The sequence below is a fragment of the Ptychodera flava genome, chromosome 9 (assembly GCF_041260155.1).
Source record: "Ptychodera flava strain L36383 chromosome 9, AS_Pfla_20210202, whole genome shotgun sequence".
Classification (NCBI taxonomy): domain Eukaryota; kingdom Metazoa; phylum Hemichordata; class Enteropneusta; family Ptychoderidae; genus Ptychodera; species Ptychodera flava.
In genome coordinates this window covers 3,662,309-3,688,267 of record NC_091936.1, presented here as the reverse complement: position 1 = coordinate 3,688,267, position 25,959 = coordinate 3,662,309, and the positions used below count along the sequence as shown (strand labels likewise).

The 25,959-nt window shown below is 35.3% G+C and overlaps 2 protein-coding genes across 5 annotated transcripts in view; one reads left to right on the top strand and one right to left on the bottom strand.

Annotated features, from left to right (window-relative positions):
* The window catches only part of LOC139139779 (transcriptional regulator protein Pur-beta-like), a 40,244-nt gene extending 31,060 nt beyond the window's left edge, over positions 1 to 9,184 (top strand). For all 3 annotated transcript variants that reach the window (XM_070708687.1, XM_070708685.1, XM_070708686.1), the window contains one exon: positions 4,664 to 9,184. In XM_070708687.1, the coding sequence (XP_070564788.1) occupies positions 4,664 to 4,746 (83 nt within the window). In that variant the 3' untranslated portion in view covers positions 4,747 to 9,184. The remainder of the gene's footprint in view (positions 1 to 4,663) is intronic.
* Positions 9,185 to 11,906: 2,722 nt separating this feature from the next.
* Positions 11,907 to 25,959, bottom strand: part of LOC139139778 (uncharacterized) — a 31,089-nt gene continuing 17,036 nt past the window's right edge. The window contains exons 4-7 of one of the 2 annotated variants that reach the window (XM_070708683.1): positions 21,220 to 21,338; positions 18,750 to 18,860; positions 18,261 to 18,328; positions 11,907 to 15,079 (exon numbers count right to left, since the gene is read on the bottom strand). In XM_070708683.1, the coding sequence (XP_070564784.1) occupies positions 14,953 to 15,079; positions 18,261 to 18,328; positions 18,750 to 18,860; positions 21,220 to 21,338 (425 nt within the window). In that variant the 3' untranslated portion in view covers positions 11,907 to 14,952. The remainder of the gene's footprint in view (positions 15,080 to 18,260; positions 18,329 to 18,749; positions 18,861 to 21,219; positions 21,339 to 25,959) is intronic. The other variant, XM_070708684.1, reaches the window with a different exon arrangement.

Here is a 25,959-nt window from a genome sequence, read left to right as displayed (position 1 = left end):
AAAGAAGCCGAAATTTTGGCCGAAAGAGGCCGAATGTTGCTTGAATGTTCAAGATGTGAAGGGTGTCTGTTGCGGTATTCAAGTGTTCCCGCTGTCACTAAGGCGGCCAGTGGAACGTACCATTTATGTATACGGGACAGCCTCTTCAAAGATGTTTAACATTACGAAACTTATCCACCACTCCTGGTGCTTTTATAAAAGCACAAAAATGTCCCAGATAAAACATTTAGTGTGTGGGCCGTTTGTGTAATCTGAAATTGTACCGTCAACAATGTCATAAGTCTGACCTTGTCCGATTGTGTCGATAAATTGTGATCTTTTGGGAGCGGCCACCCCTATGAGAAAAACGGTAAGACCCACCTTTCGACGCCTAATATTGCCAGGTACACACTATGGTCTTGACCCACGCAGTGAACGGTAGGTGTTAATGGGATTTTCACAGCGGATGTTGTCTAAGTGCATGTGAATACTGTGACGCTGCTTGCTTAGCGTAATCCCCTTGTCAATCAAGACTTAACGGTAGTCTCAAACGCCAAAATGATACCTGTGCCTCTCGTACATTTTTATTCCAAAATTTCACCCAAAAACAGGAACTTCGCGACCAAGATATTCTACACACAAGGAAGATCAATATTATAGGAATACTTTCCAGGGATAAAAAAAAAATCGTGTTTTTGACTCAAAATACCAAAACAAAGCGGAAAGCTACCTTAATGGGTCGCCTGTGGTATAAGGCAGTCGATAGACTCCCATGTATAAGGCCAGAAAAATAAAATTTAGTTTCTCATCGTATTCATATTGCAAAAAGGATGCAGTGACACAGTTTTTAGTGCCCACAGATAAAGTCGAGGGGGCTTATAGATTGGGTCATGTCCGTCCGTGAGTCCATCCGTTCACGCAGATATCTCAGACACTTTGACAAAAATGTCACGTGACCTTGGTGACCTTTGACCTCAAATATACATATATGTCTATAACTCAGTAACCACAAGTGCTAAACCTTTCATATATGGTATGATGGGACACCCTATGACGCCACATATTGTACCTCATTAATTATGTGCATATCTAATTTTGAGCGAGCCAATAGAGCTAGAGGTCTGATTTTTGGTATATATGGATAACTTAGCAATACAATTTTTTTGACAAAATGTCACGTGACCTCAATGACCTTTGACCTCAAATATACATATTTGTGCATAACTCAGTAACCACAAGTGCTACACTCTTCATATTTGGTATGATGAGACACCTTATGACGCCTTATATTGTACCTCATTGATTATGCGCATATCCAATTTTGAGCGAGCCAAATGACCTAGAGGTCTGATTTTTGGTATATATGGATAACTTAGCAATACAATTTTTTGACAAAGTGCCATGTGACCTTTGACCTCAAATATACATATTTGTCCATAACTCAGTAACCACAAGTGCTAAACCTTTCATATATGGTAGATGGGACACCCTATGACGCCACATATTGTACCTCATTAATTATGTGCATATCTAATTTTGAGCGAGCCAATAGAGCTAGAGGTCTGATTTTTGGTATATGGATAACTTAGCAATACAATTTTTTTGACAAAATGTCACGTGACCTCAATGACCTTTGACCTCAAATATACATATTTGTGCATAACTCAGTAACCACAAGTGCTACACTCTTCATATTTGGTATGATGAGACACCTTATGACGCCTTATATTGTACCTCATTAATTATGTGCATATCTAATTTTGAGCGAGCCAATAGAGCTAGAGGTCTGATTTTTTGGTATATAGGGATAACTTAGCAATACAATTATTTTGAAAAAATGTCATGTGACCTCAACGACCTTTGACCTCAAATATACATATTTGTCCAAAACTCAGTAACCACATGTGCTACACCCTTCATATTTGGTATGATGGGACACCTTATGACGCCACATATTGAACCTCATTAATTATGTGCATATCTAATTTTGAGCGAGCCAATAGAGCTAGAGGTCTGATTTTTGGTATATAGGGATAACTGAGCAATACAATTTTTTTGACAAAATGTCATGTGACCTCAGTGACCTTTGACCTCAAATATACATATTTGTCCATAACTCAGTAACCACAAGTGCTACACCCTTCATATTTGGTATGATGGGACACCTTATGACGCCACATATTGTTACTCATTAGTTATGCGCATATCTAATTTTGAGCGAGCCAATAGAGCTAGAGGTCTGATTTTTGGTATGTAGGGATAACTTAGCAATACAATTTTTTTGACAAAATGTCACATGACCTCGGTGACCTTTGACCTCAAATATACATATTTGTCCATAACTCAGGAACCACAAGTGCTACACCCTTCATATTGGGTATGATGGGACACTTATGACGCCACATATTGTACCTCATTGATTATGTGCATATCTAATTTTGAGCAAGCCAATAGAGTTAAATGTATGATTTTTAGTATATAGGGATAGACTATAGGATAGAAATTTTTTGACAAAATGTCATTTGACCTCTATAACCTTTTACCTAAAATACACGATTGTGTCAATAAATAAGTAACCACAAGTGCTATGTCCTTTATATTTAGTAGGATGGGAGACCTTATGACAACACATGCTTTACCTCGTTAATTATGCCCATATATAATTGTGGGCAAGCCAATAGAGCTAGAGGTCTGAATTTTGGCTTATATGGATTAATTAGCAATACAATGTTGTTTTTTTTCAAAATGTCTTGTGACCTTGATGACCTTTGACCTTGAATATGCATATATATGCATAACTCAGTAACCACAAGTTCTTTACGCTTCAATTTTGTTAGGATAATAGACCATAAGATGTCACATCTTGTACCTCATTTATTATGCACATATGTATTTCTTGGCTGGCCAATACAGCTAGAGGTCTGATCTTTTTTCCCGATTTAGAACCATAACCAAACATATACACTCCAGTGATACTTAGACATGCCTCTTGTTTCAAATTGGGAACAATGACATAGACCTATGTGTCCATAGATCTGAACATATACACTCCAGTGATACTTCTTAATGACCTCATTTCCCTGCCCCATCAAGACTAATACTCCTATTACAAGTGGGGACTATGTCATTGTCAATGACTTTTTCAGTGTAGTCTGCAATGGTTGGAATCTTTCATTATCATACCTCTGTATATCAGATGTATATACAAAAAGTAGTTTGTTCGTCTGATTTACAGCAGGTTTTGTGTGGTTCAGTCCAAACCAAGTCACAGTATAACCAACAATTATTGTTTGCAGATTCATTTTAGTTTTGCCAAAGTGGCAATAAAGATGTGGTTACAGCAAATGTGTACAAAGTTGTGTACATGTGTTCCATTATATAGCCCACAAAGACAGACTGAGAGCTAGATTGAATTTGGAAGTTCCACCAAAAGAGTACCAGGGATTACTTTAACTTGCAGCTGCTAGATTTTCAAAAGGTCATCATTAATCAAACCGCCCATGCGATTGACTATCCTATCCCTCACAACACAATACTTTGAATAGAAACTGAAGTGACTCCAATAGTACACAGTTAGCAGTGTGTGTCATCAGTCGTGTAAATAGTATTTTCAAAGCATCAAGGTTACATCAACTTAAATATTTTGTGGAAAATATTAAACACACCAGTCTCAAGTACATGAGAAACTCTGTTTCACGCATTAGTATGGGTAGAGTGTAGATGTAGCTTCCAGTATTGTTGTACAAGAACTGGACACAGTCTGTTTCATTTTCGCTATAAAGCATGATGCAATACTGACACACTAATATAACTCTTCAGTATGTGTTGTACAGTAGTTAGATCCAAGCAGACTAATGCTATAAGTATACAGATGGGGAAACATACCAAGGCATGCTTAAACAGATGCTACCAGTCATTACATTCAGATACACTGCAGTGTTGTGCATATTGTTGTTACGTATTCTGACAGTTTTCAGTGTGCCATACTGTGATTTCATCTATTTTGCTTAAAGCTCCACAACATATTACCACTGAGAGTTGTATCACAATACCATAATCAGTTTCCATCATTGTACTGAAAGTGGTCTTTGTAAACACTCTCAGATACAGTCTGTAGACCTATAGAGTGAATTTATGATGAGAATTATATAAAAGAGTTAAGAAATTTCCTTCATTTTGCAAATTGTAAGACTTTTTAACCATTTTATGTTAAATTCTTTGATTTTACAAGTTTTCCATGATAGATGGGATTTTTGTTTTTGTATATATTTTGCTAAAGAATTCATTTTTTTCTCAGCCTGTATTTTACTTCGACTTCTCTGACTGTGCCTTGCTAACTTTACTGAAAAAAGGTGATGAAATTGTCTTTTTATTTTATGCAAATTTATGTCAGAGGAAACAGGTGCAGAATAATCTGACACATATTCTTCTGTCGTTTAGTATAAGAAAATAAGTTAAACAGAGATGGTATCTAAGATGACAACTTTCCTTATTGGAACTACAATGAAGAGACCTTTAGCTCATTATTTGTACATGCAAAATATATATGCTATAGTTGAGATGTCATTAAAGTGTAAATGCATGGTATAAGATTTGGTGTACATGTTACATTTGGTCCTTAATCACAAAACAAGTTAAATCAAATAAAATGTTTACAGAATCGTCTCTTTTATCTTCTTTTCAGCCACGAAGCCAGTACCGAACATTCATTACAATTCCAGAAAAATCATGGACCCGCTTCCGAGATATTTTTTCAGACTATTGTGACAGAAAAAGAGATTGCAGTAGCCATGATGGTGAGGGAAGCCAGTCTGGATCCATCAAAGATTAAGACAGCGGATCATTGTCAATGTCCTATTTTGTATAAACACAAGTTGGTCAATGAGGTTATCCAGAAGACATATGGGAGTTCCCCTAAAATACATCAGCATCATCCCTTTATCATCTTTTGATGAGATAGTCCTAAACTGAGTAAAAATTTTCAAATTTTTTGCCTGCCAGTTTGGAAAAGATCCCGATTCTAGCTTTCATTTGCCTTTTTTCTCCAATATCATTGTTTTCTTGCTTTGTTTGACTGATTGTGTTGTATAAGGGTAGGGTGTATATGTGTATACATATATACACCAACATTGTGTATTTAGGATTGTAACCAAGTCCAAATTTCCCAAAATGGTCAGAGCAGTTTGCTTTCATGAGTATTCAAATGTAAGAAGTCGGTTTTAATCCCATATTTCAATGGTTTCCCAAGTGAGTCAAAGTATAACTATTCTCTTCTCCACATATATTTCAACAGATTCTACTCCTGTGTTTTCTGCCAATGGATCAACCTTGCTACATAAAAAAGGTGTACTGTCCATAATATTTAACACTGTACTACAGAAAGCATGGGTGTGAGCTATAATCATATACATGCTAAAAATCCTAAACTGTCTAATGTCAAAACAGATCTACCCTTTATAAGTGTGTTATTCAACATAAACTAGGCTGGCTTGGCTAAGAAAAAAATCATTCAGTCATCAGTATGACACTTAAACTATCCAAAAATGTGTCCAGCATATCTTCTCTCCAACTCTATAGAAGTAAATTGTCCCAATCTTTTACTCACTCTGTCAATTTCTCATTAAGAATGCCAGTCCCCATCCTCTTCTCAAAATGATGTTAGTAATTTTGTATTAGTTTCCCAACTTAGAAAGGCTCTGATTGGTGATTGTGTGCGTTGTATCATTATATAACAGGGTTTTTCATTGGCTTCAGATCACTTTTGGTCACATTGTAAGCTTTTTTCACAAGGTCAATGGCATCCTTGTTTTCTTTGCCACATTTTTGTAATGCAATGAAAAGTGTGATCTTATAGCAAAAGTGTGCTGCACAGCATTGCAATGGTAGATACAGTACAGTTTGAAGAAACCTTTTAGAGTTGTTAATGTATTAATTCCACAGAGAGATGTGGAAGAAATCAACCATCCAAAACTCCCCTATTGTTATCAATTCAAGCTTGAAGGGGGTTTCTGTAGTTAGACAAACTTTCTTTAGGATTTTATAAGTGTATTACTCCAATCAGGATCTATTGATATTTTATTATGACAAGTAAGTGTAATTATTGAGAAAAAAAACCCAGATTGTGTTTTTATCTTTTGTTCTGTAGATGAACATAGCAATGGGATTGAACTGAAAGGCCTTTTTAAAGTTTAAGTTATAATAGTGTATTTAGTGGAACTGTCATCTCAACAGTCTCTTCCACTCTAAATGTTGTTTTTACACATAGATGGCCTTTGTCAATCTGCAAGAGTTATCTTTCCACCTAGATTTCTTTCGAGAGTAAGTAAACCAATAAAAAAAGAAAAAAGAAAAATTGTCAGTGGGAAATTTTGAATCTCATGTACAGTAATTAGCTTCACTGCTGGTGCAATTCTTTCATCCAGCATGGTAGCAAATTAGATTATCCAAATTCTGAAAACCAATACCACCTAAGCTTCCAATCTACGGTAGCATCATTTGCTGACTGTGCAAATCATGTATTCCTCCTTTACATGCAATGTAATGACAGTATTTTGATCAGCTTTCCTGCCCCTCACCCTCCCACTACCCTCCCTTCTGTCTGAAATATATTTTGTAAGTTATCACAGTTGCAAATAAACTGTATATTATGTAGCTTACATTCTTGGGTTACAATGGATTTACAACCAGTGCATTCCCATATCACATTCAAAAACATATTGGACAGGGGTATGTTTATTGTAACATTTGAACTGAACAACATGGGTTTCCCTTAGAAAATAATATATATAGTAGATCAAACGGACGAGTAGCATTCTGTCCTTAATAAAAGAGTGAAAGCTATTTAATATTAAGAATTGCTCTCTGCTTGATTTGTCAGATTACTAGACAGTAGAATGATTGATTGATTGATCTTTTGACACCTTCAGTTTTGATTGATACAGTCCATCAGCAGTCAGACTAAATTGCTTTGTCAACAGCTGTTGATGTGTTTCAAAGAAAAAATCTCACCAAAAGCTAGAGGTTTTGTGTTTTTGTTTGTGTCCATCATTTTGACTTCTAATTTTACTGCTTGGTTAGGGATTTTACATTGGTGCTGTATTATGATTATAACAGTCTGAGACTTGTTTGCGCTTCTATGTAATACTGAATGCAAGCCAATTATTAAGAAAGCAACACATTTCTGTGTGAAATCATGAGCAGGTAGAATTCCAATTTCCAGTTAAGGACAATGTCTTGTACATAATATCTGCTTGGTAAGCTTTTTAGATTGAAAATTACCACTTTAATAATGGGAAAATTGTGAAAAAGAGCAATGAGAAGTCCCAAGTTAGGGACACTGAAGGGGGCCCAATCTTTCTCATCACTATAAACATTGTTTCAAACCAATATTGTATCCATATCATCAACTGATTGACTTTATTCATGTATTGCACTTTTTATTTCTCACTATGAGTAATTTTATTTTGTAAATTTGCACTTGCCCACTTTTCTTCATCTGTGTAACAGAACCAATAGCCATATGTTGGCCTGGGTACTTACTTCCATTGTACAGGCATATCATGTCACATCTTGGATTACAGAAAGTGTCCAGGCTGTCTGTACTGTCGCAAGATCCTTCACTTTTGAATGCTAAAATGGAAAAACGGATGAGACTAAAATGACTGGGATGCCACAGCTACTAATATAGCAAACCAAATCATCTCATCTGTGGGTTGTATTTTTGATATTTAAAAATTTTTTAAAATTGAAAATAACAACAGGTACTTTACAATTGGTTTTCAAACTCTCTTTGCTGTACAGTTTGGATCGATGTAAACCGGGTGTCTGGATACACCAACTATTTTATTAAACTTGGACCAAATAATCTTACATCCAGATGAAAAGCAAAAAAAACAAACAAAAGTGACAGCGTTAAAGGTTTTTGTTTTGGAGTGAGTGCATCCCAGTCATGGTTGTGTTGAAGATGATTTTTACAAATCATTTACGTAAAAAATGACCCTTTAAATGTCACATCATAGTGTTCTGTTGTGGTGACATTCAAAGGAATTTATTTTGAAATCTGTCCACCTTTTTCAACCCAACTCCATATACTGCAAGTCCTACCACTATTTTGAAAAGATGAGGTCAAGTCAGAGTTTGGCAGAGAAAGGATTAAGAGTATTGTCAAATTTAGAATTGACATTTTGCATAATCAGGACAAAAAACCATCTATGTTATAGGCTAAACTTGATGGCTGTCGCTTTCAATATGGGTTTGACATTTAGGATTGTACAAAGAAGCAGAGTTTCTGCTAGACCTCATAAAACATTTTGCTGTAATAATTACATTTCTTGAGGAATGCAGATTTTCTACATGCTAAGACACCATGCTCTGTGTGTAAATGATAGCTGTAATGTGGATCATCCCACTATTGTTACACAGTGGGCATACCAAACCATTTATCCACCTATACACTACATTTCAGAACTTGTTTGAAATCATGGTGAGAAACAATGAGATGCCTAGAAAACAGAGAACAAGTTACCGCTTAAATTGAGGCTGTACTATTCTGGCGATAAATGAAAAGTGATAAAAGCAAAGTAATTTACTGAAAATTGACCAAGTGAAATCATGGCCTTATGATGGCATAATTGCTTGGAGTTATTGACTGATCCAGTAGGTTTTACACTAATTTACAAAAGAGAAACTTCAAAATTGTTTAGATTAGGAAATGATCAATTTAGTACCTTGATGTTATCTCTTTCATGAAAACAATGTTACATTTTAAGTGACATGTCTTTATCATGGTTTGGTTTTGTAATTGTGAATACATTTAGAGCAATTTGAACTTTTCCAAATTTGGCAGACTGCAATCATAGCACCCAATGGACATTGCAGGTTCTTGTTCTTTGTTTTTCCCCAATCAGAGCCCTTGTTCTGAGTTTCAGTTTGTCTGTACTTTTGTTCACTTTTTCTTTCCTTTTACTTGATGGGCAATTTGCATATTATGCATATGCAGACTTTCTTCCACGCATGGCACAAATACTGCCATGGACGATCTCTTTGGAAGTGGCCCTTGAAGCTGTATTTTTGTATTTTTTGTCAACCCTTCAATGGATGTTTGAGTAAATGGCCCAATGTTGAATTTACATCCATCATTACAAACACACTGTTCCAAATTTTGTTGTGCAAATCATTATTAAATATTATTACAGATCCTATTGTACTTCTTTGTGTGTTGTCTTTTTTTGTATTCAGAATGAACACTTCATGTACCTCTGCCCACCAGCTCTGCATTTTTGTTAGCTTCTCTGGAAAGGTCATGTTTTGCATGAAGAGCGCCCTCACATTAGCTGATAAGCAATTCAAGACAACACTGTTTTGTCTGGTAGTACAGTAGTGACCTGTTGCAAGCCAGCTGAAGAGTTGACAACAGATATACAGACAACTATTTAGAGTGAACTGGCTGGTCTTTCTCAGTACTCTAAGGTAAATTGTTAACCTAAAAGAAGAAAAAATATTGAAGATCCAATCTTCACCACATGACGCTACTATTTCTTATGTCTGTACCTAATTTGTCCATTTTGAACATCGCTGAAGGATGTTCAATGAATTTCATCTGAAAAAGCCCTTTATGGTTTCAAGTTGACTTGGTGTTGACTATATCAGTTGAACATATTGAGAATCGTTCCATGATCCAACACAAGTTCTGCCATTGTTTTCAAAAGATTGCCATTTGACCTGGGATGTGAAAGAAACTGTGCCAGTAAAATCCATGTTTATAGCTGCTTAGAGTAAAGGGAAGTCCTGGTACAGACTGTCTCATTTGCCGGCATATCTTGAGAAAAATGACAAGCAAGATGTACTCTGATTGAGATGTGACCTTATAATTGCTATTGGCTTCTACACAAGATTTGAATTGCGTATCAGGAAATTTGAAATGCCTACATAATATCCATTGATGTCAGAATTAACATCTTTTAAATTTACCTCACATTAAGATAGTCCTTATGACTATTCCTTCCCTTAATCAGTCAACTAATGCAAAATAGTTGAAATTTGGAATAAGCTAAGGTGTGGCTGGAGTTACTAAACCCATCTCCATCCTTCTTTCACAGCTTGGCATTCTAGACTGATCCCCTGTCATGCATAGTATTGGTAGACTCCTGAAAACCACCTTCTGGCACTCCCCTGTTGTGTTACTCACTTCCCCATTGGTAATTTATCAATACAACTGGGAAGAGGAAAACACAAGTGATACAGGGGGTCCTTCACAATTCACCTACCAGGTATATTACTACCAATGAACCTTTGCAAAAATACTGACTTTCTTCTTCGCATATGACAGACCTTATTTATTATTTTTTATTTTTCAAGTACCGGTATGTATGCAGGGCAGGTATTGGACATTTCTTCACCTTTGAAATAAATTAGGCATTTTTGCAGTTGACCAATGGCAACTACACACAGCATATTGTATTTAATGCTATGTGTAAAACAACCAGCATTTATAGATTAAGACACAATTACTTCATACGATGATCCACGGTTGCATAATTAAAGTCACAGTATTACCATTTTATTTTTGGTTGTATTTGGTGAATGTAACATCATGTAATATCAAAGTAATGGTGGCTGATTTGTCTATACTGCTTTAAATCGACATTGGTAAATTTTGATTATGTAATTATATATGAATATTGAATATTTTGTCTGTGGACATACGATTCTACAGTATCCCATTGTAATCTGCAAGAGTTTGATTTTTTGGCATTGCGATGGAGCAACAGAAAAGCTCTATATGCTAATCACCCATGAGAATGGAAGTTAAAAGAACCATTTATAAGGTCTAGTGTAAATTCTCTACATGTATCACTGTGTTAGAGACTGAGTAACAAATATGACAATATCTACTCAAAATATTCTTGATAGGAGTCAACGGCACGAAGTAAAAATATTTACATACAACTGTTGTATTTTTAAAAAAGTCTGTGGTTAAATGTTGGTGACCAGCTTCAAGTACATAAGATGAATCAGAACTCTAAGGTGTGAACAAGAAAGCTAGCAAGCTAGTAGCAATAATTTGACACCTGGTGATGTTTCAGTATTAACATTAATTATATTTATGATGTGGACCGCTTTTATGTGACTACCGGTATAACATTTGAAAGGATAACAGCTAAAGCTATTCAATGTGAATCTATCTGTAAAACAGATGAAGTATGAAGTATAATTCACCACTTCAGTGATTCATCACAGCCAAATTGCTGTCCATCAGCACAAACTCATTTTCGTCTATAATGAGATGATTTTTGCTGATTATGACGCGGGATTGAGCCAGATAAAGTTTGTCCTAATAAACATGCACATGGACTGGTTGGTATGAAACAATCTCTCCATCAAGGATTATTTGAGTCATCCAACACAAATGACAGAACTTGTAATCCATGCAACTCGGGTCAAAGTTTGTGTATCCCTAATATCATAGGGGTGCCCGGTCAATCTTAAATTAGACCAAAAAAATACATTTATGTTACTCTTAACTTGCCTTCAGGAAGTAGGGTAGGTTGGTCATTAATTTTTCCATTTCTTTATTTTGATGGGGTGCAACCCAAAATTATGCATGATATTTTAAAACGTGGAACGAGTCAAAGGTTGGATGATTTCAAATGGCATAGGTCTGGATACTGTAAACTGTTTTTTTATTTTTTGTTTAGTTTGTGAGACAGTGGATGGTCTGATCACATAGAAAGTTCCTCTGACACCAGAAATATACCAGTATGCTATGACTATTTGCCTGTGTTTATAAAGAGAACTTGTATAGGTGAGACATACCAGTATGCTATGACTATTTGCCTGTGTTTATAAAGAGAACTTGTATAGATGAGACATATGTCATATTGGTTCTGAAAACATAATGCAGAACAGCTACACACAGTACACAACAGTGATTTAAAGAAAACTTTATTTTGCATGCAAGATTCGCAGATTTGGAACTGCACCAATCTGGAATATGAATAATACCTTATGCACAGAAATCATGCAATGAATTTCCATGTGCAATTGCTTTTATTCTGTAATTATATTGCTCAGTAATACATGTATTGCTCATGATCTGTAAAAAGATTCGTACCTGATAAGGCCAAGAAAAATAAAAAGTTTGTTTCTCATCGACATCTTTCAAAAATGATGCGGTGACATGGGTTTTTTACACTCAATTTTTTTTTTCTTCAATCAACAAGATCATGGAAAATACATGAAAACGAAATAGGAATGCATGCAGAGACAAATGCACAGAAGTGTTGCTTTTTTTATTATTGTGTACAGTAACAGTTCTGCGGTTTGACTTTTAGTGCAGCAATGCACAGTTTTGACAGAGTAATATAACTGTGACATGTGTACATTTCTGAATGAAATGTTAGTGTCAATTATTTTGTTGATGGTTCTGTTTCATACAGCACTGTGTTATGCACTATTGTCACATATTTTTGCACTCATTTTTTAAAATTTTATTTCCTTAAGAGCAGAAAAAAAGGTTGACGCAGTGTGTCTGAATTGACGCACGCGAGGATGAGAAACAAACTTTTTATTTTTCTTGGTCTAACAATGAGAGTAAGAAATTCCAGATTTATTCTATCCATGGATTGACACTATCAACACTTGTAACACCAACTAAATGTAAGGAACTTGTGTGTACAATTCTTTCAGACTGTGTATTCTAAAGATTTTCAGTGTTATTGTTAAGAGAACATGTACTATTTTTGAAATAAACTGGTCATCCATGCATGCCGTTACTTTGTGAAAGATAGGATGGTGAATTTGGAGGACAATCCGGGAAGAATGAAAGACAGGATGGTGAATTTGGAGGATAATCCTGGAAGAATGACTGAAGTCAAAATATTGTCATCCACAGTGTTCGCCCAGATAAAGTGTTAAATGAAATATACCTATTCAAAATGAGTCCATGGATTCTGTCCACCCAGAAAAATTGTTTAAAAAAGTAATCAAATTTACAAAAAAGTTTAAGCACCAGTCAGTGGTGGATGTGTATTATCCACACATCATCCACACACATTATAATATGCATATCAATATACCCATAATTATATCATTTACATATATTATCTGTATAATAATCTGAAGAAGTGACATATGCTTGTTGACACTGACAGGCAAATGTCATCAAGTCTGTGTATGTGTGAATCTCTTTGTTTACATCTGTCTTATATCCCGCAGTGTTTGTCCATCTGACAAATCTGGTGGGGAGTTTGAATAGCTTCAAGCTGAAAAAGAAAGTGCATGCACACAGGCCTGTGTTTCAATGTTAATCAATGATCTAGATGCTGTATGGAAATACACAGTAGAAGATACGGACATACAATGTTGTTCATCTGAGATGCTTCGTGAATATTGAGATACTGTGTATCTCTATTGAAAACTATGGAAAACGATACCCATGGCAACAGACCACTTGTAAGAATAGTGCAGCTTCTTTTCCAAATGCCATTGACTGACAAAGACCAATGCGTTTTCTACACACCATTGCTTCTGCAGTTGCTACTGGTTTTGTTTTTGGTACAGTTGCCATGCAATGCACTGTAATGCAATGTAATGCACTGTAATACAATGCACTGTAATACAATGCAATGCAATGCACTGCACTGCACTGCATTGCAGGTTGTTGGCATGGATGTTTGGATGTATGGCTATCATAGAATACACATGTACAGACCTGACAACATTACATCCTGTGACTACAGTCTCTTTATCAAGCACACAGTTCAATATCAATATTGTACACCCTCCATCCTTCAATGCTCTGCTGTATTTGACTTTCAATGTCTTGATATTGAAAGTCACAAACGTTTCATGTTTACCCTTAGAGAAAGTTACTTTTCAAATTTTTAACCATGGCCATGTAGTTTATATTTTGTGACATGCAAATCATGAATACTGAAAAGATCATAACACAACCACAAACAAAAATAACCATGTGACAGTAAGGTGTTAGCTGACTTAAACAAATCTTAACAATAGCCCTTCCTTTCAACAGTACTGCTAACCATCAGGGATAATCAGGCAGTGATTTGAGGAGTCATAAGGTTTTGTCAAAATGTTTTGACAAAACATATTGATGAGGTGGGATAAAATCTTAAAAACTGTTATTCTAGAGATAGATGTAAGGTAATTGGCACCTCTATGCTATCAATACACTGATAATGAGTAAAAATATTGCATGTATGATTGACAGTTTAGTTTAAACAAGTGAAATTGATAATGCTACACTTCACTTGAACCTAAACAGCGTAAGCGTTCCCTCTTAGATTTTCAAAAAATGGATTTTATCATATCAACGGCAGCAAAATGCAGGGTTTGACAAACATAATATCTAGTAGCACAAAAACCTGCAACAAACTCAAAGTAACAACTGAAAGTGTTTTGAGTACATTAATGAGTAACGATGTTACAATGGTGGGAATATACATTAATGAGTAACAATGTTACAATGGTGGGAATATCATGGATACTAAAAATCTCAGAGTTATTCCCACAGTGAGACACCATGGCTCTAGTTCATCACTGTGTAAAGACAACCAGAGTGAAATGTGAAAGGTTTATGAATTCTTAAACTTCATATCAAGACAGATACAGACCACTGAAAACTTTGAACAATCACTTTTCAGTTTGTTAAATATTGTTTAGAAATTTCAATTCATATTTACCACGGCAGTTCAAGCCTGCAAATGTTGTTTGGGATCCAAACTCATTTCATGCAGTCACCCTCAGTGTACTACACAACTATATTGAGGAGACCACAAGTGTTACTGTATTTACAAACAAAAAATGTGCCTATGTTCCCATACCTTTACAAAAACATGATATGCTGTGTGGGATAGTTTGTGATCAAGGTAGATTGATGTAAAAAGTTGAAATCTGAGCTGCTTATATAAGCTACACATCACACCTTATAGGATATAAATGCCATTTAAGCATTTAAGCTTTATTGAGCTGCCAGTTGTAGTCAGAATATGATATGCGAACACCTCCCTCCAGTAAGAGAACATCTAACATCGTCTCAATTCCGTAAACTTTGTCTTCACACAGGTATTTCAATGTCCATCTGCAAGAAATAATAAGTCAAATAAAACCAATGATTTCAAGTGATTTTGAAAAATGCCAAGGTTACAAATATGAGTGTAGACAGTGGAATACTTCTGTTCCACTGTCTATGATATGAGTGTAGACAGTGGAATACTTCTGTTCCACTGTCTATGATATGAGTGTAGACAGTGGAATACTTCTGTTCCACTGTCTATGATATGAGTATAGACAGTGGAATACTTCTGTTCCACTGTCTATGATATGAGTGTAGACGGTGGAATACTTCTGTTCTATTGTCTATGATATGAGTGTAGACGGTGGAATACTTCTGTTCCACTGTCTATGATATGAGTGTAGACAGTGGAATACTTCTGTTCCATTGTCTATGATATAAGTGTAGACAGTGGAATACTTCTGCTCCACTGTCTATGATATGATATGAGGACACTGACAATTGATTTGTACATTACTGACAAATCCTTCAAAAAACACTGTTATCATGAAGAGTACTAACATCAGGACTTCAAATTTGCCATATGATTAAACTGACATCAAAAATAATTACATAGTGAAAACTGTACAAATTTGTGTGAAAAGTTGAAGGGTTAACGGGACTGACAACACAAAGCCCTAATAATTCAACTACAAGCACTAACAATGATTTAATTGTCTGATTCATTATCACTAATGAAGGATCATCTGATTAACTAAGATGTCACTAATTATTCCTATTATTACTTAATCAGTTGTGAAACTGAATTCATTACAAAAAGTAATGAACAAACTGAAAACAATTTGTCTTGGTAACTTAACCGACTTTTGTTAAAGTCGATGTGGCTAATTCGTCAAGGTATGCAATGTGATAAATTGGTTATCACCTCTATCTTGCATCACATTAACATTGTTTCATTTGAGCAGCATCAGATACATGTTTGATATGGCTAAGATGACACAGGAGGAGTAGGTATTCGATCATAGTTGAAAAATCTTCCTCATTTACATTTTGTGTAACTCTACTATTTTCTGTATTCATTTTCATGTTTCCTGTATATATTTTCATATTTATTGTTGTACATTGAAATTCATTGTGTCACAAGATAACCAAATTTACTTCACCTAATTTTACAAGTTTGCTGTAACATAATACATATCTCAATGGTTAAATCCTGTATTATTACAAGAATACAATCTAATTACAATCAGGAGTAGATGTGATTACCATCTTTGCTTGTTCTTGCTATTGTCCATAGCTGTTGCATTCTTTCTTTTTTTCTTTCTTTCTTTCATATCTGATCAACTGCTATAGAAGGTCTCATTCTGGTCTCCTGCTTTGTAGCTGACAATCAGGTTTTTATTTCAAATGCAACTGCCATAGAAAACCCAGTACACTGAACTAATAATGGACAAGTCTGTATGTTGTACAGTCTGCTACATAACACTGTATGATCAGTATTTGACACATTAATATTACATCAGGTCATTGTGATAGATTCACTGACTTAACTAGACTGTACAATAAAACGATGATTGCAAGGACTTAAACCTTTCAAGACATTTATAGGAATGGTACAGAGTATAATAAATAGTGGCAAAAAATGCAATGCTTGATCACACTCAAAGGTTATCATGACACTATAAAAAACAACAAACAAACTAATAAACAAATTACAATGAGGAGATTACCAAAAGCAGAAAAAACACATGTCAAACTTCCTCACGTAAGCCATCAGAAACAGCTTTTGGAAAAAATTAAAATCTCTTTTTTTCTATCAAACAAACCCCAAAAGGGCTGTCACTGTGCACATAACTTGAAAGCAATGGGGTCAGTATCACAAGCAAGCCATAGGATGAGTGGACGGCCACCACTTCTTACTTACTTTTATAATTCATATCAACTCTTTTTTTTGATTGGTCAAGCTGATATGTAAGATTTGTAACTGTTTTTTATTGGTCAGCTGTTCTGGTTGATGTCTAATACTTGAACAAGACTTTTGACAGCATTTGATCAGATGCATCATCCTACCCCCACCCCACCCCCATCCCAACCCCCTGGCCTGTGCCATCACTCATCTGATTTTTAATAATCAATTTGCAATAACGACACCCCTGACAATTTTATCATTTGAAGAGAAATGATTTTTTCGTAATCTCCAACAGAAAGCACAGTTTTATCTCATCTCTGACTGGTTTAAAGGTTTACTCTTTGTCATTTTCCACTGACTTCACCCAGCCAGTAGACAATATTGATATTCGGATTATTTTCCCAACATTATTTTGAAGTTTTGAATATTTAAGATGTCATATTGTTAATCTGTTTGCATGTTGTCAAATCAGCTTCTTGTAGGAGCCTAGAATCAAATCTAAAAGAATATCCATATCCACATTGGTGTACTGCTCTTTAGACATGCATACTGGTGGTCTGACAATAATGATCTACCAAAGTGCTGCCCTCTAGTGTTGGAATCGGAAACGTAGAGTGGCACCCTGGGAGTAGCGCATGCGTTCGCCCACTTTTAATGGCTGTGTGGGATCTATTTTTAACTTCAAACTAAACACCAAGCTGCCAAACAATTGATTATTTATTAAGTTAAATATCATGTATATCACTTGCTTTAGGGAATGACTTATTATCCAAAATGATACAAACAAATATGCATGATTTTAATTGACAATTTTTAGGTAGGATTGGATAGATCATAATATTTTTTTTCAACTTTCAGTAACCCTTTGAGTGCTGTGATTTTTCCCAACAAAATTTACTGCAACATTTTGCCAATTTTCATGAATTTTTCTGCAATTCTGATAGTTTTGGACAACATGGACATCACTTTTCAATGACTACTGTAGTAGCTTTTGATCAAAATTTTGGGAAAAATCTGCAAATTATCTGGGATATATTTTATAACAGAGACAAAAATTGACTTTGTTTGGTACTCAAAGGGTTAATATTTAACTTGTTTTCATATTAAAGGTGTGGCTACTAAAATGATAGTACTGGCATAATTTCTTTGCCAACAATACATAGTATTTCTTGCAGATCATTGAATATTTAAGTTTAATTTGTGAAGTGATAATCAAAGTACATTGATGAAGATGCCTTTATTCTGAAGCTAGACAAACACATTTTGTGCTTATTACTATGTACACAGAAATTGTAGGCCTGTACGACAACTTTGGAGAACAGCTTTAGATAAACTCACCTTACAGCTTCTATTTCATCAGCACCAAAGTCAGTCCTGTACCATTGAAATATCCTGGACAACTCAATCTACAATCAAATTAAAAACTTAATTATAATTATGGCTAAGGGGTAATGTTGTCACATGATTTGATCTCATGAATTACATGAACTGGGGTTTGTAAAATGAGTACTTTCAAAGGTAAAGCCATTGAACTCTTCAAATTCATGTTCATCATATATTTAATGCTGTAGATTACTGACACTGATTACATCGCAGACTTTGATATAAATTCATTCAACAATTAATCTTTATTAATACAATGTATCCACATTACATGTATACTTTGTAACACACAAATGTTGACTTTTGACTGAACCTTGAGTGATATATTAATCATTCACAATACATCATCACTGAAAACCAGTACCGGCAGTATACAGATGATTTGATGAAAAAATCCATGAAGGACGGGTTAGACTGGAAATATTCAGTGTTTCTCTATGTTACCTCTTTAAATTTCATGTTAACTGTCGTTTCTTGTTCAACGAAGTTGCGTGTTGCCATGGTAAGGGCATGATCTAAATTCTTTTCTGAATAGACATTAATCGGAGGGCAAGACTGAAAGTAAGAAGAATGACAAGATATAGAAATGAACAATTGTTGAAATCATTGCATTTTGGGAAACATGCAAAAGAACAGCTTGACAATGAGATGAAGTTCATACAATTGTGTTAATGAATATTATTAATAAGGCATAATTTTACATTTCTAGTGTACACATGTACTTCAGTCCATTCTTCATTGTGGTATTTAATTGGCTTATCTTAGAAGACTTTCATTGTTTCTAAACAGTACCTGACCCAGTGGAATAATGTTGAACTGTGATGTACAGCTTGTATCTACCAAGGAACTTACCACATATTAACTGACTAATGCTGTGTAACCGTGATGTACAGCTTGTATCTACCAAGGAACTTACCACATATTAACTGACTAATGCTGTGTAACCGTGATGTACAGCTTGTATCTACCAAGGAACTTACAACTTATTAACTGACTAGTGCAGTGTAACTCACACTGCTAAAATAACTGTTAATCAAATGGATCAGAATTGTTTGCCAACAGAGTGATCGAATGACAAATGTTAATGAGTTTGCATGCATTGTTCTTCCAAACTTCCATAGGAAACCAATGCGATGCTTGCGTATCTAAGTAAATGAATTCATTTATGCAAAATGTGTTTATTGGCATTATTTAACCCTTTGCACCCTGACCCCCCGGTACTCTATGACGTCATCAGACATTTCTGTCCAAGCCGGGTTCAAAGGGTTAAGGGAGCATTCAGTTATTATGGCCGGGGTTGGGCCAGCAAATTCTTCCTGCACATCAGTCAAAATAAGTGAACCCCCTACCGATTGCACCAAAAAATTGATGACCCCTCCCTTCTAAGATGACAAAAATTTCATGACCCCCCCCCCCCCACATTGCTTGAGTAAACTGCACACGAAACACCTCTGGAGGGGGGTGGGGGCAATAGAATAAAAAAAAATTCTCAGATGTTTTTCAAATGACCCTCCTTACAAACTCACAAGGTGTTAATGTTCAAATTTCCACTTCTGACTTGCTATAGTTTTGAAATTACCCCACAAAGGGATTGGACAGAAATTACAGGTGGATCGGAATATTTTTGCGCAAGCGTGCGTGTACAAAATTTTGATATTTGGATTTAATTGATAATCAGCCGTTGATAATGTTGATTCACTATACATGGCAGTCTATGAGAAAACTATGTAATACTTTTTCAATACAAAACTATATCTATGCATTTATAGATATTTGATAATTGACATAAATGTATTTAATTGGAATAGGGTTGTTGCAACTGGTATATGGACAAAAAATTTGACTTTAGAATTTCACCAAAAATGTTCATCCACTATACACTAGAGTCTATGATAAAATTGTAAATAATTTTTTTCCAATGAAAAACTTGCTACACTTGTGCATGTACAGACGTTGAATAATTGACATTATTGTACTTGATTAGAATATGATGGTTAAAGGTGCATATCATGTGTACAAGAAATCTGATTTTGGAATTTCACTGAAAATGTTCATCCATTATATATGGGAGTCAATGAGGAAACTATAATTTTTTCCAATACAAATATAGGTAAATCTGTGTATTTATATACTCTCAATTGTTAATACTGATGTACTTGATGAGACTAGGGTGGTAACACATGGATGTGTTCGCTAGAAATTGGATTTTGGAATTTCACTGAAATGTTGATTCACTTTACATTGGAGTCTATGAGAAAACTATGAATAATTTTTTTATGATGCTAAACTAAATTAATTTGTGCTTTTATAGGTGTTTGATAATTGATACAAATATACTTGATTCAAATAGCGTATTTGAAAAGTTCAGATGTGGACAACAATTATGATATTGGAATTTCACCTAAAAGTATAATTTCACTTTTCATGATACTTGTAGTCTACAGGTAACTGTAAAATAATTTCCCTGACAAAACTTGCTATATCTCTAATATGTAAGTAATAGGAATTGTTCATTGCCCTCAGTGGGCTCCATTTACAATAAGACAAGCCTCAGAGTTGCCAAGTTAAGATGATTATACTTTTGTTCAGATTTACAGTTAAATGACTTCAAAGAATGAAATCACGCAGCGAATCATTTTTATCTCCCAGAATATTTCTGAACACTGAAACGGCTTTTTGATGGGACGGATACTTATGAAAATTAAATGACCCCCTCCTCTGAGCTGTTTGAAAAATACATGACCCCCCTTTGCAGTTTTCAAATTTAAGGTGACCTCCCTGGATTTTGCCGCCCCCGCCCCCGGCCGTAATAACTGAACGCTCCTTAAGAATGCAAATGAGTCTTATCTATGGAGAATATTCATTGGCCTAGAATCTTGCATTACATATGCAGAACTAAAGAGCTTCACTTTACCTTGGCACCGCATACTAGGGCAAAGTGAATTCTTGGATCCATTGGTTCAACAACAAATTTGACTCTTGGGTCTTTACTGGAAAAATGTGGGTCATTAGCCGCTGGATGTGGCCTGTTACCTAGGAAACAATTACAAATGCATAGTTCCTCAGTTTGGAGAACATGCTCAAGCCAAGTATCGGTTTCTACAACTTTATAATCTGAGTACCAGTCTCCATATCTAATTTCATGAAAGCTTCAGGTCATTGCAGTGTACCTTGAAATCAATTACAAACATCATAGCATGAGCTGAGTGTGTTAAAAATGGCATTTTGATCAAGTGATATTGTAATACCAACACTTACAGTCAGTGCCATTATTCTTCGGTGGGGCAAGTTGGTAATTACCTACCAATTTAGCTAGGGATATTGCAATATACCAAGGGAACTTCCTAAGCCAAACTCAGTTTTCCTATCTGGAGCGGCAAGATGAGATCTAAACAAACACAGCGGGTAATGAGATTTTACAGCCAGCAATAGTGATCTGATAACTGGGATGAACCATTTTCATGTAGGTTCGTTAAAAGGGGCTGGATTGGGGAATGAAAACTACAAGGAATAAAACACGATCCTAAGAGATCATATCGTGTCTTGTCTTCTTTTTGATAAGTTATGCACATAACTAGGTTTGAAAAAGCTGCATGAAGTAACATCATTACAAAACATGGTATTTTGTACAAAAGTTTGAGATCACCCCATGTACATTAATCTTTCAAAAGCTGGTCTTTACTGTGTGGTTCACAGGAGTCTAATTCAAAAGCAATCAGCGACTCAAAAAAAGTCAACTTTACAATCTGTCTTGAAAGCTCAATCAAAATTCGAGACAAGATGACAAAATTGTACGAAGTTACATGAAGTTGAAACTATGATAAATATCGCTCAGAGAACAAGCGACCTAGCGCCGATATAGCTCCGCTGTGTTTATGTAGAGAATAACTATTTTTGACACATGTTGATGAAGAAGGAGGAAATCTTTGATAGCTCAATGCAGTGGCCAGAAAAAGTGGCTAAAATAAGCTGCAAAAATACACAATTGAAGATTTCATCATACTTTGAATATATCACATCGGATCATCCCTAGGAACATGTCAACCAAAGCTATCTGATGAGTAGTGTTTTGAGAATAAAATTTTCTGACCAAAAATGGCAACAATTGCCCCCCCAAAATAAAAATTGCAGATTTCATCATAATTTCAAAAGATCAAATTGAGTTCATCTATAGAAACCTGTATACCAAATTTCAAAGCTGTTAGACCAGTACTTTTGAGAAACACATATTTTGACCAAAAATGGGAAAAATTGCCACAAAATTCAAAATTGCAGATTTCATCATTATTTCAATAAATATCATGTAGTTCATCTATGGAAACCTGTATACCAAATTTCAAAGCTATCAGATGAGCAGTTGTTGAAATACACATTTTTTGACCTAAAATTGCAAAATTGCCCCAAAAATACAAAATTACAGATTTCAGGAGAAATTAAATATATATTACTTAGCTCATCTGTAGGAACCTGTATACCAAATTTCAAAGCTATCAGACCAGTACTTTTTGAGAAACACGTTTTTTGACCAATAGCAAAAATTGCCCCAAAATTACAAAATCGCAGATTTCATCATAATTTCTACAAATATCATTAAGGTGATCTGTAGGAACCTGTATACTAAATTGCAAAGCTATCAGATGAGTACTTTTGGAAATACACATTTTTTGACCAAAAATGGCAAAAATTGCCCCAAAAATACAAAATTGCAGATTTCATCATAATTTCAATACATATCATTTAGTTCATGTGTAGGAACCTCTATACCAAATTTCAAAGCTATCAGATGAGTAGTTTTGGCAATACACATTTTTTGACCAAAAATGGCAAAAATTGCCCAAAAATACAAAATTACAGATTTCATCAGAAATTCAATATATATTACTAAGTGCATCTATAGAAACCTGTATACCAAATTTCAAAACTATCAGACCAGTACTTTTTGAGAAATACATTTTTTGACCAAAAATGGCAAAAATTGCCTTAAAAATGCAAATTTGCATATTTCTTCACAATTTGAACAAATCTTAAATAGATCATCCCTAGGGACATATGTACCAAATTTCAAAGCTATCTGACCGGTAGTTTTGAAGAAGAAGATTTTTAAAGATTTTTTTACCAAAAATGACAAAAATTGCCTTAAAATACAAATATGCAAATTTCACCACGATTTGAAGAAATCTGACTGAAGTCACCATAAGTAAACTGCATATTAAATTTCAAAGCAATCGGACAAGCGGTTTGAGAAAAGAAGATTTTTTTACCAAAAAACACCAAAAAATGCCCCAAAAATACAAATATGCAAATTTCACCACGATTTGAACAAACTTAAGTGAGGTCACCCCAAGTGAACCGCATATAAAATTTCAAAGCAATTGGACTTGCGGTTTCAGAGGAGAAGGCAATTGTTGACGGACGACGACGACGACGACGGACGACGGACGACGGACGACGACGGACGACGACGGAAAATCAACCTATTTGATAAGCTCCGCGTCGCTGACAGCGGAGCTAATAAATGCACCACAGACGGCACTTCAGCATGTCATCGCCCATCTCATTCTCAGTACCATTGCCCAAAATATCCTGGAAGGCCACAATCAAAAAGTTTGACATGACCTGCACAACTAGTTGCTTAATTTTTTGTGGGTGAAGAAACCTTTGATAGCAGCCAGTAAAATATTGACAAAATACTTTTTTTTTAGAATACTTATACTGTACAAAACCAGCCGGCAATCAGAACAGTGTTCAAAATACAACGCGATGAACTGAGCCATACATACAAAATCACTACTAAAGTTCCCTCTGACCAGCTAAATTACTGAAACATAAAGCAGACAGTGGAGTACATTATGGTTCATCCCGGTATCAGATCACCATTGGTGGCTGTAAAATTTGTTACCCGCTGTGTTTGTTTAGATTTCATCTTGCCGCTCCAGATAGGAAAACAGAGTTTGGCTTAGGGATGGACCATTAGACCTTGGGAGGGGGGGGTGGTCACAATGAAATTGTGAAAATTTTTTTTTTACTATTGTAAATTTCTGAAATTTTTTTTTTCAAATTGAGATTAGCTGTGCAATTTTTTTTTTTCAGAGTAAATTTTCAGATTTATAATTTTTTTTTAGTTCGTCGCTGTCTGAAGATAAAGAGGGCAAAGATGTGGTGCCAAGCACCACAAGCGGCCACGCAAGCGGTCACGGGGGGGGGGGGGGGGAGCCATTGGAGCTTTTGAAAATTAGAGATTAAAATGGTGTTATTTGGTGGCACTTGGGGAGTATTTTTGCGGGGGGGGGGGGGGGGGGGGGTGGTCAGGAGGGGGTGTCCCCCTCCTGCCGTTGGAGCTTTTGAAAAATAGAGATTAAAATGGTGTTATTTGGTGGCACTTGGGGAGTATTTTTGCGGGGGGTGGTCAGGAGGGGTGTCCCCCTCCTGCCGTTGGAGCTTTTGAAAAATAGAGATTAAAATGATGTTATTTGGTGGCACTTGGGGAGTATTTTGCGGGGGGAGGTCAGGAGGGGGTGTCCCCCCTCCTGCTGTTGGAGCTTTTGAAAAATAAAGATAAAAATGGTGTTATTTGGTGGCACTTTGGGAGCATTTTTTTCGGATTACACATCTTCCTCTGAAACATGGTCTTCTTGCTCCTCAGTAGCTTCCTATAGTTTTGAAAATTGACTATTTTGGTTTCCTGGCTTCCCTTTCTACTGCGTGGTGAAATGCCTACATTCACCCCACCAAACATCATGCATATCTCATGATTTACAATTGATTTTGACAAGCTGAGAAGCTAAAATAAGCTAATAATAAAGTTAAATTTGCATATTTGTGTTTTTAGAGCAATTGTTGCCCTTTTTTGATCAAAACATCTATTTCTCTGTAGCAGCATGTCCAAATTGATTGGATGTGTATAGATGTGTTTAAATTTCAATATTTGTCTTTTTAGGGCAATTTATGCCATTCATGGTCAAAAAATCTGTATTCTCTGAAAGGGCTTGTCCAATTTCTTTGAAATTTGCTACACAAAAACGATTATTCATGCAGATTTATTCAGTATTTGCTATCGAGAAACTTTCAAAGTTCAAGCCTTTTGTGTGTTTTTGTGTTGGGATTTGTTGGATAGATGGCATTCTACGTAGCGTATTGTTGAATGTTAAAACATGTGTTGCTGTTGTTTTTTGAGGCTGTTTTTTGAGAAAAAAGAATTGAAAATGCCTTTTTAAAAGCAAGATAATGCATAATGACTTGATATGTTGTTTTATCATTGACGTGTTTCTACTTGTTCACCCATTCTTGCATTCATCATTGCAATAAAATGCCGTAAAAAAAATGAAACTGATGTGGCCTACATCTGTTTACCTTGATCTTAAAAGGCAAATAAAACTTTCTGTCTTGACAACCATACCATAGTTTCAATGTTTTACCTAGTGTACCTGCTTGGTTTGTAACAGGCTCTATAATTTCATAATTTTCAAGTGATCAGAATACAAAAGTCCTGAAAAGATAAGATAATCACAACTTCCAGTATAAGGGATACAGTCACTCTAAATATATAAATTAAAATTAAAAAAGTGCCTGGAGGATGTACTAAAAAATACAGAAAGTTGCTTTCTGTCTGTAAAATCTAAAAAAATTCAAAATTTTAAAGACTTTTGCAGATTTT